Genomic DNA, 14,822 nt, shown 5'->3' on the forward strand with positions numbered 1-14,822 from the left:
CGGTGGCGCGTGCGGTGGCGGAGGGCGGGCGGGCGGCTAGCACCCAGCTTGTAAATAAACTGCGATGCTGCCTCGGGCTCGCCGGCCCGGGTGCCGCCGCCGCCGCCGCCGCCCCCAAGCGCCGGTGCCAGGCTCCGGCCGCCGCACGCCCTAGCGCCTCCGCGCCGCCTCGCGTGCCCTCGCTGGCCCCCCGTGGCCCCGGCCCGCGCCCCTCGGGTCTTGCGGCTGAACCGCGCGGGATGTGACCCCTGGCCCTCCGCCCGGCCGCCCCTGCCCCCCGGGGGTCCCGCGTTTGCCTGGTTTTGGGGGGGGGGTGGGGAGGGGCGCGCGGATCATGGCATTGGAGTTCCCGGGCTTGCAGCCGCCGCCACCGCCTCGTCCACGCACCCCGAGCGCCCCTTCTTCCCCGAGAAGCAGCGGAGAAGGCGAAGCGGTCGGCGGGGGCGAGGAAGATGGGGCTCAAGGCGCGCAGGGCGGCGGGGGCGGCTGGCGGCGGCGACGACGGGGGCGGCGGAGGCGGCGGGGCCGCTAACCCCGCCGGTGGGGATGCGGCGGCGGCCGGCGACGAGGAGCGGAAAGTGGGGCTGGCGCCCGGCGACGTGGAGCAAGTCACCTTGGCGCTCGGAGCTGGCACTGACAAAGACGGGACCCTGCTCCTGGAGGGCGGCGGCCGCGACGAGGGGCTGCGGAGGACCCCCCAGGGCATCGGGCTCCTGGCCAAGACCCCATTGAGCCGCCCGGCCAAGAGGAACAACGCCAAGTACCGGCGCGTCCAAACTTTGATCTACGACGCCCTCGAGAGACCGCGGGGCTGGGCGCTGCTCTACCACGCGCTGGTGTGAGTACCCGGCCTCGGGGCGCCCCTCGGCGGCAGCGCAGGGTGGGGCGCGGGGTGCGGGTCGGAGCAGAGGGGCGTCCTCCAGCTGAGCTGGAGACCAGCCTGCCCTCAGTGCGTACTTCTCTGCTGTGTGCTTGTGAGCCTGTGAGCCGCTCTCTGGGTGTTGGGGCTTAGAAGAATTGAGCGTGGTGCCCCAGCTCTTTTGGAGATCGGGGCTGGCATGTGTGCGCGCGTGTGCGCATTTATGGCATCGTCTTGAGGTGTCAGTTTGTGGCTTTTCCGATTAATTTAGGGATTGAACAGGATAAACTGGATCTTCCCTGGCGCGCTGTGTTCTGTTTGGGGTGGGTCCCTTTTCTTGTGACTGCCACCGAGTTTACAGAATACATCCGGAGTTGGGGGCGGGAGTGGTGCACACTGCCTGTGGTGGGGTGCGTGTGCCTGTGCGTGTGTGTTGCTTGCTTGCTTGCTTATGCTGTCTTTCTTGAGGCTTTATTCTGGTTTAGAAGGGAATCTGATGCTGCTGTAATTGGTGGCTTGGACTGGCCAAAATGCCTGTCTTTGGGTTCCTTTCAGGGAAGTGAATACGAGTGTATGTGTGTGTGCGCGCGTATGTATGTATGTATGTACCTGTGTATCTTGGGCTTTAAGCCTAGACTGAAAGGTTGAAGCTTAACAGAGCCAGGAGTTGAGGTCCTGGGACTATTTTGGCTGAAATGTCTCCATGGTTTGGGTTCTGATATCCGCCCAGCCTCGACTGCAGCCTCTTCTCCTGCTTTGCCTAGGTAAAGGCGCAGGGGATGGGAAGGAGCCTGGGCTGGAGGTTTGCACTCACGGTATCCTGCCTCTAGAAAGGACTTCCTTGTTAGTTAGGATGCAGATGCATGGCCGGAAGATCGATGAAACCCCCTTCTGCTCCAGACTCTCCAGAAGGCAAATCCTCCTGTATTTGGGGAGGGGAGAGGACGGTGGTGGCGGCTGCGCGCCCAGGTTGGCGGTCTGGGCCGTCAGCACTGCGCACACCCCCGGGCTGGCGGGCACTCCCAGCTCTCCCCCTGCCTCCTGGCCGGGGCTAAGCACTCCTGATGGCTGCTTCCAAGGAACGATTACTAGAGGTCTGGCAAGGAATTGGCCATGGCCTTGACCTGTCCTGTGCCTTAGCGGGTGGATTTCTCTCTCTGCTACCCACTGAGTAACCCCTGACTAGGTGGTCTGCAGGGGCTCAGGAAGCCTTGGCATGGTCTTTCCTGGCTGGAAGCGCTTTTCCAGATTTGGCCACAAGGTGGGGGCATCCTCACAGGACCGCAGATTCAGCAACAGGTTTGTTCAGTGAGGTTATGGATGTCTGTAGAGAAGACAGTGCCTCTCTGGAAACTGAGGAGCCTGCGGGTGTGGGAGGCAGCCAGCCAGGAACATGGATTCGGGGTGGCCCAGGCTTTGGGGTGTGTGTGTGAGTGTGTATTTGCAGATGTTGGTGGGGATCTGCCTGAAGAGAGGTTAGCAACTGATGCTCTTTCATTTGCTTTCTTCAGGGAAGAAATACATGCATCTCTCTGTGTCCTGCCCTGTGTTTGGTTAACTGAACTGACGCTAATTCTGGAGTATGTGCTAGGAAACAAGGCACAGCACGTTCTTTGAATGCACACGAACATGCAGAGTCTCGCGTGTCTTTCACATTGAGTGGTATGCAGTACCTATTGACTGACATCAGAGCCTGGGGCCCCATTGGAGCTTGTGGTTTCCCTCTTTCGCTTCTTTCCCCCTTTCCCAGCCAGTACCCCCAGCCCTGTCTTGCCCAGCCTGGGAAGAGGTAGCCAAGGCCCGTTAGAGACAGCACCTTATCTTTATCCTTCCCTAGAAGGAAGCAGGTTTGAGAATGCTAAGACCCATAGCCTGAGGTTCCCAAAAGAATCTAAGAAAAGTTAAGTTTTTGGAAGAAGGAAAAGTCAGACACCTGGTTAGGCACTTTCATCCGTGAAAATATATTTAATTCATTTACTCCTTACCATGATCCTATAAAGTGGGAATGATCACCTCCATTTTATAGATTGTTGTTGTTAGGTGCCATTGAGTTGGTTCTGACTCACAGCAACCCTAAAGACAATAGAATGAAACATTACCCGGTCCTGTGCCACCTTCACAATCGTTATGTTTGAGCCCATTATTGCAGCCATGTCAACCCATGTCAACTTATCTTGTTGAGGGTCTTCCTCTTTTTTGCTGACCCTCTATGTCACCAGCCAGGATGTCTTTCTCCAGGGACTGGTCCCTCCTGATAACATGTCCAAAGTATGTGAGACAAAGTCTCATCCTCACTTCTAAGGAGCGTTCTGCCTGTGCTTCCAGGTCATCTTTATAGATGAGGATATGGAAACGCTAAGAGGCAAAGTCACATGCCTGAGATCAAAGAGTGACTGCATTCTGGGTTCACATGTGACCATGGGTCAGTTCAGCTTCTGAGCCTAGATCGCAGTTCTGACCCTCTGCAAGTTTTAGGTCTCTCACTAGGCATCCCTGGGCGCCACGGCCCACATTGGTGACCCAGGGCCCTGCCTCTCCTTTCCTAGCTCACACTTGACAAATGGCTGGAAATGGAGTTTAGAATCAAAGCAGAGGCTGGTAGGGACATGGGGAAGCAGTGTTAGGGAGATGCAGGATGGGCTGGGCTTGTGGTAGTAGAGGGCGTATGCTGGTGGATTGGCAGTTCTGCGGAACAGTCGGGGTTGGGGTGGTTTTGAGCTCGATATTCAAGCATGGTTAGTTAGTGCACACATTCTGCATTCTTTCTTTGGCCTTAGGAGGGAGTCCAGTCAAGTAAGCACAGTGGAACCTTTTATTGATGATTCAGGATTTTGCAAGGCATTGAAATTCATGGTTCGACGCATCCATTATCCTGTTTTTGGCTGTGGCTAATGGCATATGGGGACCAAGAAATTGGGCTGACCATGAACTCATAGTTGAGTGCATCTTTTTTTTTTTTAAAGAAAGCAGATCCATGAGATGAGATCCCCACCCCCCCTTTAGGATTCCTAAAGGTAGAATTCATTAATGTGGAAATCAAAGACTCCTTCACATTGACCCTGCTCCATTGGCCTTAAATACCCATCCCTTCATTTCTCCTGGCTACTCACCTTCACCTTGATCCAGCTCCAGTGTCATCTCCCCAGGAAGCCATGCAGGTGGCTCACCAGGTGAGGTTAGAGTCGGTCCTCCCCCACAGCTTCCCCAACCATAGTGTTTTGCACATTGCATTGGGTTGATCTGTTTGCTTGTCTCCCCCGCCAGCTGTGAGCTACTTGAGGGCAAGGGCTTATGTCTTTCTTCTGTGGCATTCTCAATCCCCAGCAGGCTGTATGGCCCATGGCAGGAACTGAGTCAGCCACTGCTGAATGCATGAGTGAAAGAATTCCCTTGGGATTCTGGTTAACCAAGACTTTGTGGTGTACAGCATTACTGTTATCACAACAACAACCAAATGTAGTCAAAGTCAGCGTTATAGAATTTTAATTATGATAATAGCTCTTGGAAGTCTTAAAGTGAACTATGGGGAAGGCAGACAGGTAGGAAACCATCTCTAAGCCAAGTGAGGTTGATCACTTCTTTGCTTCTTCATTCTCCTGGCCGTAAAGGATTCTGACGTATATGGAAACTGTGCTGGATTTTGGAGTTTGCATTTGGACTCTGCCTTATGTGTTTGGGACTTTGCATGAGCCACTGACTTGTAAGTTGGGGATAATAGCCTTGCTCCATCAAAGGGTGGTGTCCAGGCTTAAAGGAAATAGTGTATTCTAATACAATTAGTCCAACTTCTGGAACTCATTCATTAGTTGAATCTGAATTGTTGTTAGTTGCCAGCGAGTTGGCTCTGACTCTTGGTGACCTTATGTATAACAGAATGAAAGCTTGCCTGGTCCTGTGCCATCTTCATGATCGTTGGGATGTTTGAATCCATTGTGGCTATTATGCCATTCCATCTCATAGAGGGTTTCCCCTGTTTTTGCTGACTCTCTACCGAACATGATTTTTTTTCTAACCTTTAGCCTTTCCTGATGACGTGTCCAAAGTAAGGAAGACAAAGTCCTGCCACCCTCACTTCTGCGGAGCATTCTGGTTGTATTTCCTCTAAGACTGATTTGTTCATTCTGCTGTCAGTCCACGGTATATTCCATTTTCTTTGCCAGGCACACCTGACACTTGGCTGTCTTGAGGCTGTCCAGGGCCTTCCCCTTCTTGCCTGTTTATTGGAGAGAGGCTTTGTCTTGGCAGTCTTGCTGGATAGGCACGTGCATCCAGCTGTCCTGACCACCTCTCCATGGCCAGCTGGGCAAGATCAATCACTTCCCTGTTGACAGACCAAGGGGACATGATCATGAGAATGGCCCACTTCCAAGGTGGCTGGATTCAGAGACCTCTGACAGGCAAGACTGAGTGGAGAGAGACAAGGATGGAGCAGAAGCCCTATGGGGTAGAGGGCAGTTGGGGCCTGTCTGGTGGATTAGCATGTTGACCAGAGGGTCTAACATCTCCAAAGTGGAGGAGAGATGCTACACGCCCACTCAGATCCCTCAGTCAGGCAGAATCTGCACAAGCTTCGGGTGAGAGAAATTTGTGTTCTAAGGCTGGTGTGACCTTGGACTAGTGGCTGAATCTCTGAGCTTCAGTATCTTCCTCTGAAAAATGGCATCCATAAATCATAGGCTCTTGTGAAGGTGTTGTTGTTAGAGTCAGTTCCAACACATAGAGACACTGTGCACAACAAACAAAACACTGCCCAGCACTATGCCATCCTCACAGTCTTTGCTGTGCCTGAGCCCATTGTTGGAGCCACTGTGTCAGTCCATCTCGTTGAGGGTCTTCCTCTTTTTTGTTGATCCTCCACTTTACCAAGCATGATGTCCTTCTCCAGGGACTAATCCCTCTTGATAACGTGTCCAAAGTATGTGAGACGAAGTCTAGCCATCCTTGCTTCTAAGGAGCATTCTGGCTGCACTTCTTCCAAGACAGGTTTGTTCATTCTTCTGGCAGTCCATGGTATACTCAATATTCTTTGCCAACACCGTAATTCAAGGTTTCAGTTCTTCTCCTTCGGTCTTCCTTATTCATTGTCTGGCTTTCCCATTCATATGAGGCAATTGAAAATACCATGGCGTGGGTCAGGCACACCATAGTCCTCAAAATGACATCCTTCCTTTTCAATACTTTAAACATTTGCCCAACACGATGCATCGCCTAATTTCTTGGCTGCCGCTTCCGTGGGCATTGATTGTGGATCCAAGTAAAATGAAATCCTTGACAACTCCGGTTTTTTCTACATTTATCATGATGTTGCTTATTAGTCCAATTGTGAGGAATTTTGTTTTTTTTATGTCAAGGTGTAATCCATACTGAAAGCTGTGGTCTTTGATCTTCATCAGTAAGAGCTTCAAATCCTCTTCACTGTCAGCAAGCAAGGCTATGTCACCTACATATCACCAGTTGTTAATGCATCTTCCTCCAGTCCTGATGCTGCGTTCTTGTTCATATACTCCAGCTTCTTGGATTATTTGCTCAGCATACAGGTTGAGTAAGTATGGTGAAAGGATACAACCCTGACGCACACCTTTCCTGACTTTACTTGTGAAGGTAAGAGCACTTTATTGGGCATCTGTGAAGAAATGCCCAATAAAAGGTAGTTATTTGTGTTGCTATTCATGATATTCAATTGACAAATATTTCTTGAGTGCCTTCTCTGTACCAGGCAGGCTTCTCAACTTTAGAGATATAGCAGTAAACAAGCCAGAATAATTGGAACACACACTCTAAGGATAATATTGTTAGTGTTAACAAAAATATCAAAGTTTGGTCATCTGGTTAGCCTTCAGCCAAATTAAAAGGAATCAGCCCTTCAGTCATTCCTTTACACAGTAATTCATCAGTGAAGGGACGTCATTTTTCTTTTCTAGTTAATGCTAGCTTCAGATCTCTCAGCTATTCCATTTCCCTGGCTCTCACTTATTTTGGCCCATTCTCCTCCTTTTCTGCTCTCATGTATCTTTCTCTTTCATCTCCCGTTTGACATTGATCTTCATAACCGTTCTCAGTCCATCCCTACATGTTTCTATCCCACTTGCTTCCCTCTTTGCATTTCCTCTGTCAATTTATCAATTCCCTTCTCATTATCAAGCAGCAAGGAATTGGAGAAGTTGTCATGCTGTATTCAGTGGTAACAGTATGGTCTTGAGGGTCAGGCTGACCTGGGTTGAATCCAGCTCTGCTGTTTACTAGCTGTGTGACCTGGAGCCAGCTGCTCAACTTTCCTGACTCCGGGTTTGTTTATCTCTAACATGGAGATGATAATGCCCGCTTATGGGGTTGTTGTGAAATTCAGTCGAGGTGATGTAGATGAAACACCTAGACGTGGCATTGTAGGTCCTCTGTAAATATTGCCCTCCTACCCTACTTTTGCTCCCCTCATCACATTAATACTCCATTTTCTTGCATTCAACATAAAACCCACGCCCATCTTCTTTTCTAACAATTTCATTTTATTTTTCCTCCTCGTTTTCTGAACGCTCTGCCTTCCTCGCGGATCTCTGCCTTTTGATGTTTTCAAACCACTCAAGTAGAATGCCCGTTGCCATTTAGTTGATTCTGATTCATAGCCACCCTATAGGACAAAGTAAAACTGCCCCATAGGGTTTCCAAGGCTGTAATCTTTATGGAAGCAGACTGCCACATCTTTCTCCCATAGAGCAGCTGGTGGGTTCAAACCACTGACCTTTTGGTTAGCAGCTCTATCGCCTAACCACTGTACCACCAGGGGCTCTTCAAGTAGACTAAAGAAGCCAAGTAAGCGTTTAACAACAACCTCGCCATGATATCAGGTCTCTAGGCAGTAGAGAAACTATTTGCTGGGAGGGACTGTGGCCACATGTACCCAGTATTTCTCATTCTAGGAAATGGGCTGATACCAAGGTGCCATCGGTGTTGGAGGGAGGGTACCCAGGTCTTGAAGCCAGCTAAGTGGCAGAGCTGAGATCACACACATGGTCTTGTGTCCCCTGTGTGGTGCTCTCTTCTCCATTTCCCAGCTGTCCTCAGCGGAAGATGGTTCAGGGAGGAAAGTAAGAGAGAAGGGCCAAAGCACTACCTTCCTGGGTGCAATGCTTTATAGCTGCATTTTTGACAGGCTCTGGGGTCTGGGGACCACACATTGAGTAACAAGGCTTTTCAAACTTTGATATGCATGTGATTTACCTGCGGATCTAGTGAAAATGCAGATTTGAATTCAGTATCTCTGCCTTGAGGCCCCAAGTTCAGCGTTTCTAACCAGTAGCTGGGAAGATGTCAGTGCTGCTGGCTCACAGACCACAGTTGGAGCAGCCAGGCCCTAGGCCGTAGTGTGAGCTAAGCAGTCAGGGAGAAGTGAGGGATTCATCCATCGTCAGTCAGTCATTATACAGATATCCAGTACACACTGACTGTGCCGTTAGTGCACGGAGGTCATTCATTTCAAAGCCACCCTTGCCAAGTCCTCTTGAAGTACCAAGCATTGTGTCAGGCTATTGAGGGGATGCAAGCCATAGTTCTCTCCCTTTGGGGAGACAGACTTGAAACAACTAAATTTAAATCGTCTAACAAGTGCCAAGGGCCCTGGGGGTGCAAATGGTTAAGCACTCAGCTGCTAGCCAAAATGCTGGCAGTTTGAACCCACCCAGAAACTCCATAGGATAAAGACCTGGTGATCTGCCTCTGTAAAGATTACAGCCCAGAAAACCATACAGAGCAGTTCTCCTCTGTCCCATGGAGTCATTATGAGTCGAAATCAACTCAGTGGCACCCAACAACGGCAACAAGTGTAATAATAGTATGCAAATAAGGCATGGAATGAATGCAGAAAAGGAAAGCCATCACTAGCCCGATGGTGCCATGGCAAGGAAGACTTCTCCAAGGAGTTTTAAGCAATGAGACATTAGATGAATGTGTCAGAGGAATCTACTGTTTATCCAGTTGGTGACTGGTCTCCCTCTCCTACTTGGAGAATTCCATACTGTTGTTGTTTGCTGCCGTAAGGTGAGTCTCCTGCTCATGTGACCCCATGCTCAATAGAAGAAATGCTGCCCTGTCCTGCACCATTGCCATGCTAAATCCAATTAAATGGGACACTCGGTTATTATTCTTGCATTATTTTGAAGCTCTCCCTTCCATGTTTGTATTCATTTTAAAAAATTCCGGAGGCCCTGGATAAATAAAGCATTACTAAAAAAGAAGAACAAAGTGGGAGGCCTCACTCTACTTGATTTTAGAAACTATTATACTGCCACAGTAGTCAAAACAGCCTGGTACTGGTACAACAACAGATACATAGACCAGTGGAAAAGAATTGAGAACCCAGATATAAATCCATCCACATATCAGCAGTTGATATTTGACAAAGGCCCCAAAACAGTTAAATGGGGAAAAGACAGTCTTTTAACAAATAGTGCTGGCATAACTGGATATCCACCTGCAAAAAAGTGAAACAAGACCCATACCTCTCACCATGCACAAAAACAAACTCAAAATGGATCAAAGACCTAAATATAAAATCTAAAATGATAAAGATCATGGAAGAAAAAACAGGGACAACGTTAGGAGCCCTAATACATGGCATAAACAGTATACAGAACATTACTAACAATGCAGAAGAAAAACAAGATAACTGGGAGCTCCTAAAAATCAAAAACCTGTGCTCATCCAAAGACATCACCAGAAGGGTAAAAAGATTACCTACAGACTGGGAAAAAGATTGCAGCTATGACATTTCCGATCAGTGCCTGATATCTAAAATCTACATGATACTGCAAAAACTCAACTACAAAAAGGCAGCCCAATCAAAAAATGAGCAAAAGATATGAACAGGCACTTCAATAAAGAAGCCATTCAGGTAGCTAACAGATAGATGAGGAAAGGCTCACAATCATTAGCCATTAGAGAAATGCAAATCAAAACTACAATGAGGTTCTATCTCACTCCAACAAGGCTGGCATTAATTAATCCAAAAAACAAAATAAATGTTGGAGAGGTCGTGGAGAGTCTGGAACACTTATACACTGCTGGTGGGAATGTCAAATGGTACAACCACTTTGGAAATCAATTTGGCACGTCCTTAAAAAGCTAGGCATAGAAGTACCATACGATCCAGAAATCTCACTCCTTGGAATATATCCTACAGAAATAAGAGCCTTATATGAACAGATACATGCATACCATGTTCGTTGCAGCACTGTTTACAACAGCAAAATGAAGGAAGCAACCAAGGTGCTCATCAATGGATGAATGGATAAATAAATTATGGTATATTCACACAATGGAATACTACACATCGATAAAGAACAGTGAGGAATCTGTGAAACATTTCATAATGTGGAGGAACCTGGAAGGCATTATGCTGAGTGAAGTTAGTTGCAAAAGGACAAATATTGTATAAGTCCACTATTATAGGAACTCAAGAAATAGTTTGAACAGAGAAGAAAATATTCTTTGATGGCTACGAGAGTGGGGAGGGAGGGCAGGTGGGAGAGGGGTATTCACTAATTAGTAGGTAAGAACTATTTTAGGTGAAGGGAAAGACAACACACAATACAGGAGAGGTCAGCACAACTGGACTAAACCAAAAGCAAAGAAGTTTCCTGAATAAACTGAATGCTTCAAAGGCCAGTGTAGCAGGGGCAGGGGTTTGGGGACCATGGCTTCAGGGGACATCTAAGTCAATTGGCATAATAAAATCTATTAAGAAAACATTTTGCATCCCACTTTGGAGAGTGGCATCTGGGGTCTTAAATGCTAGCAAGTGGCCATCTAAGATGCATCAACTGGTCTCAACCCACCTGGACCAAAGGACAATAAAGAACACCAAAGACACAAGGTAATTACGAGCCCAAGAGACAGAAAGGGCCACATAAACCAGAGACTACATCAGCCTGAGACCAGAAGAAGTAGATGGTGCCTGGCTACAACCAAAGACTGCCCTGACAGGGAACACGAGAGAGAACCCCTGAGGGAGCAGGAGAGCAGTGGGATGCAGACCCCAAATTCTTGTAAGAAGACAGGACTTAATGGTCTGACTGAGACTAGAAGGACCCCGGTCGTCATGGTCCCCAGATCTGTTAGTCCAAGACAAGAACCATTCCTGAAGCCAACTCTCCACACAGGGGCTGGACTGGACGATACGATAGAAAAGGATACTGGTGAAGAATGAGCGTCTTGGATCAAGTAGACACATGAGACTATGTGGGCAACTCCTGTCTGGAGGGGAGATGAAAGAGCAGAGGGGGTCAGAAGCTGGTGGAATGAACACCAAAAGAGAGAGTGGAGGGAAGGAGTGTGCTGTCTCATCAGGGGGAGAGCAATTAGGAGTATATAGCATGAGAGACTGACTTGATTTGTAAACTTGCACTTAAGGCACAATGAAAATTAAAAAAGTTCCGTAATGTATTACAAATTTTATAAATCAAGTGTGATCTTTTGGTATTTTCCAGAGGAGCAAGGTTTTACTCACTTTCTCTTTTTTGTCTGGGCGTTGAAGTTTGGGGAGAATGGAAACAAGAATCGTTACACCTTTTAACAACTGGGCCAGTGTCACGAGACTCAAGGGGAGGAGGGTTTTCAAATGTGGCCTGAATAAAAACCCTTTCGGACACTGTGCTGTGTGGTTGTGGTTTTGGGTGACTCAAGCCGGTGGTGGGTTTGTCAAAGTGCATTGAACCACATATCAGGAGAGCTGGTTTAGGGCCTTAACTTGTCATTGGCTGTGTGATTCGGGTATCTCTTCTACAGTCTCCATCTGCAAAATGAGTATCCCAATACCCACTACATAGGATTGATGCAAGAATCCCATAAGTCCGTGTGTGAGGGAGTGCTTGAAAATTGCAGAGAGCTCAGGATTTTGAGGTAGCATTTTTCCTAAATCTATAGAAGCATCATGTAGGTCCTGCAGTTAATAAATATTTGGGGGTTTGTGCATTTTCCACACATGAATTTACCACCTTTCCTGTGAGACAGTGCCTCACCTGAGCCTAACTGCATATTTATTGGGAATCCGTTAACAGTGTAACTCAGCATCTGTGTCTATGAGTATGTCACCTTCCCTATTGTGGTCACCTTTTGGGAGGGTGAAGAGAAAATGGTTTGGAGATAACAAGATTGAAGTCAACACAAGGTTTTCTGGCCACCTCTTGTTTTGCACCTGTGGTACAGTGCAAATCAAATTCCATTCTAATTGTAGCCTTGTTAGGTGGGACTTTTCATTCTGCCACAGGGATAAGGGAGTTTGAAATGTTTTCTTTGGAGAACAAATTGGGTTATCACTCAGAAAGAAAATGGCTTCTTACATGTAGTTGACGAATGCACAGAAGAATAAATCCTTATGCAACGGACTCATGGAGCCTCCATTCATGGGCTCCAGTTGGCTTCCTCCGAACGTGGGCTTTTCAACCTGCTGAGTGTCTCAGGGCTGGAATCCCCTCTTCTCCTTTATCCCCTTCCCATCAAAAGCCATGAAAACTGTCTAGGCTCGGTAAGAGCATAACCATTGAGTTGGGGCATATGAAATTAGCATCTCAGTAATATCCAGTGCTATAGATAATTGTTGTTAGGTGCCATCCAGTCAGTTCCAACTCATAGTGACCCTGTGTATAACAGAATGAAACACTGCCTGGTCCTGTGCCATTCACACAGCCTCTGCTTGAGCCCATTGTTGCAGCCACTGTGTCAGTCCATCTTGTTGAGGGTCTTCCTCTTTTTTGGTGACCCCTCCACTTTATCAAGCATGATGTCCTTCACCAAGGACTAATCCCTCCTGATAACATGTCCGAAGTACATGAGATGAAATCTCACCATCCTCGCTTCTAGAAAGCATTCTGGCTGTACTCTTTCGAGACCCAAAAACAGATTTGTTCATTCTTCCAGCAGTCCATGGTATATTCAGCATAATTCTCTGCCAACACCATGATTCAAAGGCATCAATGTTTCTTTGGTTTTCTTTATTTATTGTCCAGCTTTCACATCATACGAAGTGATGGAAAATACCATGGCTTGGGTCATGCACACCTTAGTCCTCAAAGTGACGTCTTTGCTTTTGAATACTTTAAACAGGTCTTTTGCAGCAGATTTGCCCAATGCACTATGTGGTTTGGTATACATAGATAGATGATCGATAAGCAGGTAGGTAGATAGGTCACTGTCGTCTAGTTCACTCTGACTCATGGTGACTGTGTACAACAGAGATGGAACATTGCCTGGTCCTGCGTCATCCTCACCATCACGGGCACGTTTGAGTCCATTGTTGTGGCTCTTGTGCCGATCTGTCTTATCGAGGGTCTCCCTCACTGTGGTTGGCCCTCTGTTTCATCAGCCATGATGTCCTGCTCCAGTGATTGATCACTCCTGATAATGTGTCCAGACCCAGCAAGTCAAACAATATTCCGTTGTGATCCATGAGGTTTTCACTGGCTAATTTTCAGAAGTAGATGATCAGACTCTTCTCCCCAGTGGAAGCTCCGCTGAACCCTGTCCACCATGGGTGACCCCGCTGGCATTTGAAAATACTGGTGGCATAGCTTCCAGCATGACAGCAATATGCAAGCCACCACAGTACAGCAAATTGATAGATGGGTGGTAGAACCAATGTTAAAAACAACATATAATATCATGTCTAAGGTAACACCCCCATCTGCTCCACATCAGGGTAACCGGCTTTATATCTGTTAGTAATCATAACCATTACACCACTTCCTTTTAAACGAATTACCAAGTCTGGCTTTCCCAAGCCAGTGCCCCACTTGAGTAGCAGGCAAGCTTCTGGTCGAGCTTCTCCACTGTTGATTACCCCATAGATTGTTTCTAAACTTGTTTTGCAATTTAAGTTCTCTTCTACCTTTTTGGCCTCTTCTTGGGGCCTGGGGTGAAATCTCATTCAATAAGACTTGACAATACTGAACTGGCGAATGATGTTCCTCCAGCCCCGGCTGTCTGTCCTAATGGAAAATCACTCAGGTGCCATCAAACTATTTATCTCCTGACTCCTGCCCTTTCCTAAAATTCAAGCCACACATATATCAGTTAGGGTATGCTTCTTCCTCCACCTGGTGATGTCGGTCCAAAAAATGAAGCCAATGTAATCAAACTAATCAGTAGACAGTTACTTAACAGTTTATGAGATTTATGGGCTGGCATTGAGAGAGTCACTTGACAGATAATGAAAATCAGAGGCCCTGAGAGCATGAAGGTGTCCTTAGGTGACAGTGATTCCATCCTTCTCACTGTAGACAAGAGGAAACTGAGGCGCAGGGCAGTTAGAACTTGCCACAAGTTGCACTGCTGACAAAGAAAAGCTTTCATCCAGGTTGTCCTCTTCCAAGGGGATCCTCCATTCAGTGTAGATGCCCCCCCTGGTGGTCCCCCAACAGCTGTGCATCAGCAGAATAGCCTTCCCAAGCATCTTTCCTCTGGGTTTGCAGCTGTCTTAGGATCTGAATCAAATCCCAACTGAAGTGTAGCTTTGCTTGGTGGGATCTTCCACTTCATCTCAGAAGGGCTAGCGATGGTTGTTTGGAATGTTTCCTTTTGAGGGCAAGATGGGTTATTGCTCAGGGAAACACTGTCTTCTTGATTCTTGTGGGTTGTTAATGAATGAACAGAAGAAAGGTAGACACAGGTAGAGGCTGACTGCTAGGGCATCCATACTCAGGCTGAACAGGGCCTGTTGTTGAAGAGGGTTTCCTTTCCTGCTGAAATTCTCAGTACCAAAACCCCTTTTCCCTGCTTCCCCTAATACAGTTGTTATGGATTGAATCGTGACCCCCAAAAATGTGTATCATCTTGGCTAGACCATGATTCCCAATACTGTCTGGTTGTCCACAATTCTGTGATCTGATTTGATTATCCTCCATGTTGTAAAGCCTAACTTCTATGATGTTAATGAGGCAGGATTAGAGGCAGTTATGTTAATGAAGCAGGACTCAAT

At 47.5% G+C, this 14,822-nt stretch overlaps 1 protein-coding gene across 1 annotated transcript in view; it reads left to right on the top strand.

Annotated features, from left to right (window-relative positions):
* Window positions 1-368: 368 nt before the first annotated feature.
* KCNQ3 (potassium voltage-gated channel subfamily Q member 3) overlaps window positions 369-14,822 on the top strand; it is a 362,080-nt gene continuing 347,626 nt past the window's right edge. Inside the window, exon 1 of the mRNA XM_049853758.1 lies at window positions 369-838. Coding sequence (XP_049709715.1) covers window positions 453-838 — 386 coding nt within the window. The 5' untranslated portion in view covers window positions 369-452. The remainder of the gene's footprint in view (window positions 839-14,822) is intronic.

Source organism: Elephas maximus, chromosome 15 (genome assembly GCF_024166365.1).
Source record: "Elephas maximus indicus isolate mEleMax1 chromosome 15, mEleMax1 primary haplotype, whole genome shotgun sequence".
In the NCBI taxonomy this organism is placed as follows: Eukaryota; Metazoa; Chordata; class Mammalia; order Proboscidea; family Elephantidae; genus Elephas; species Elephas maximus.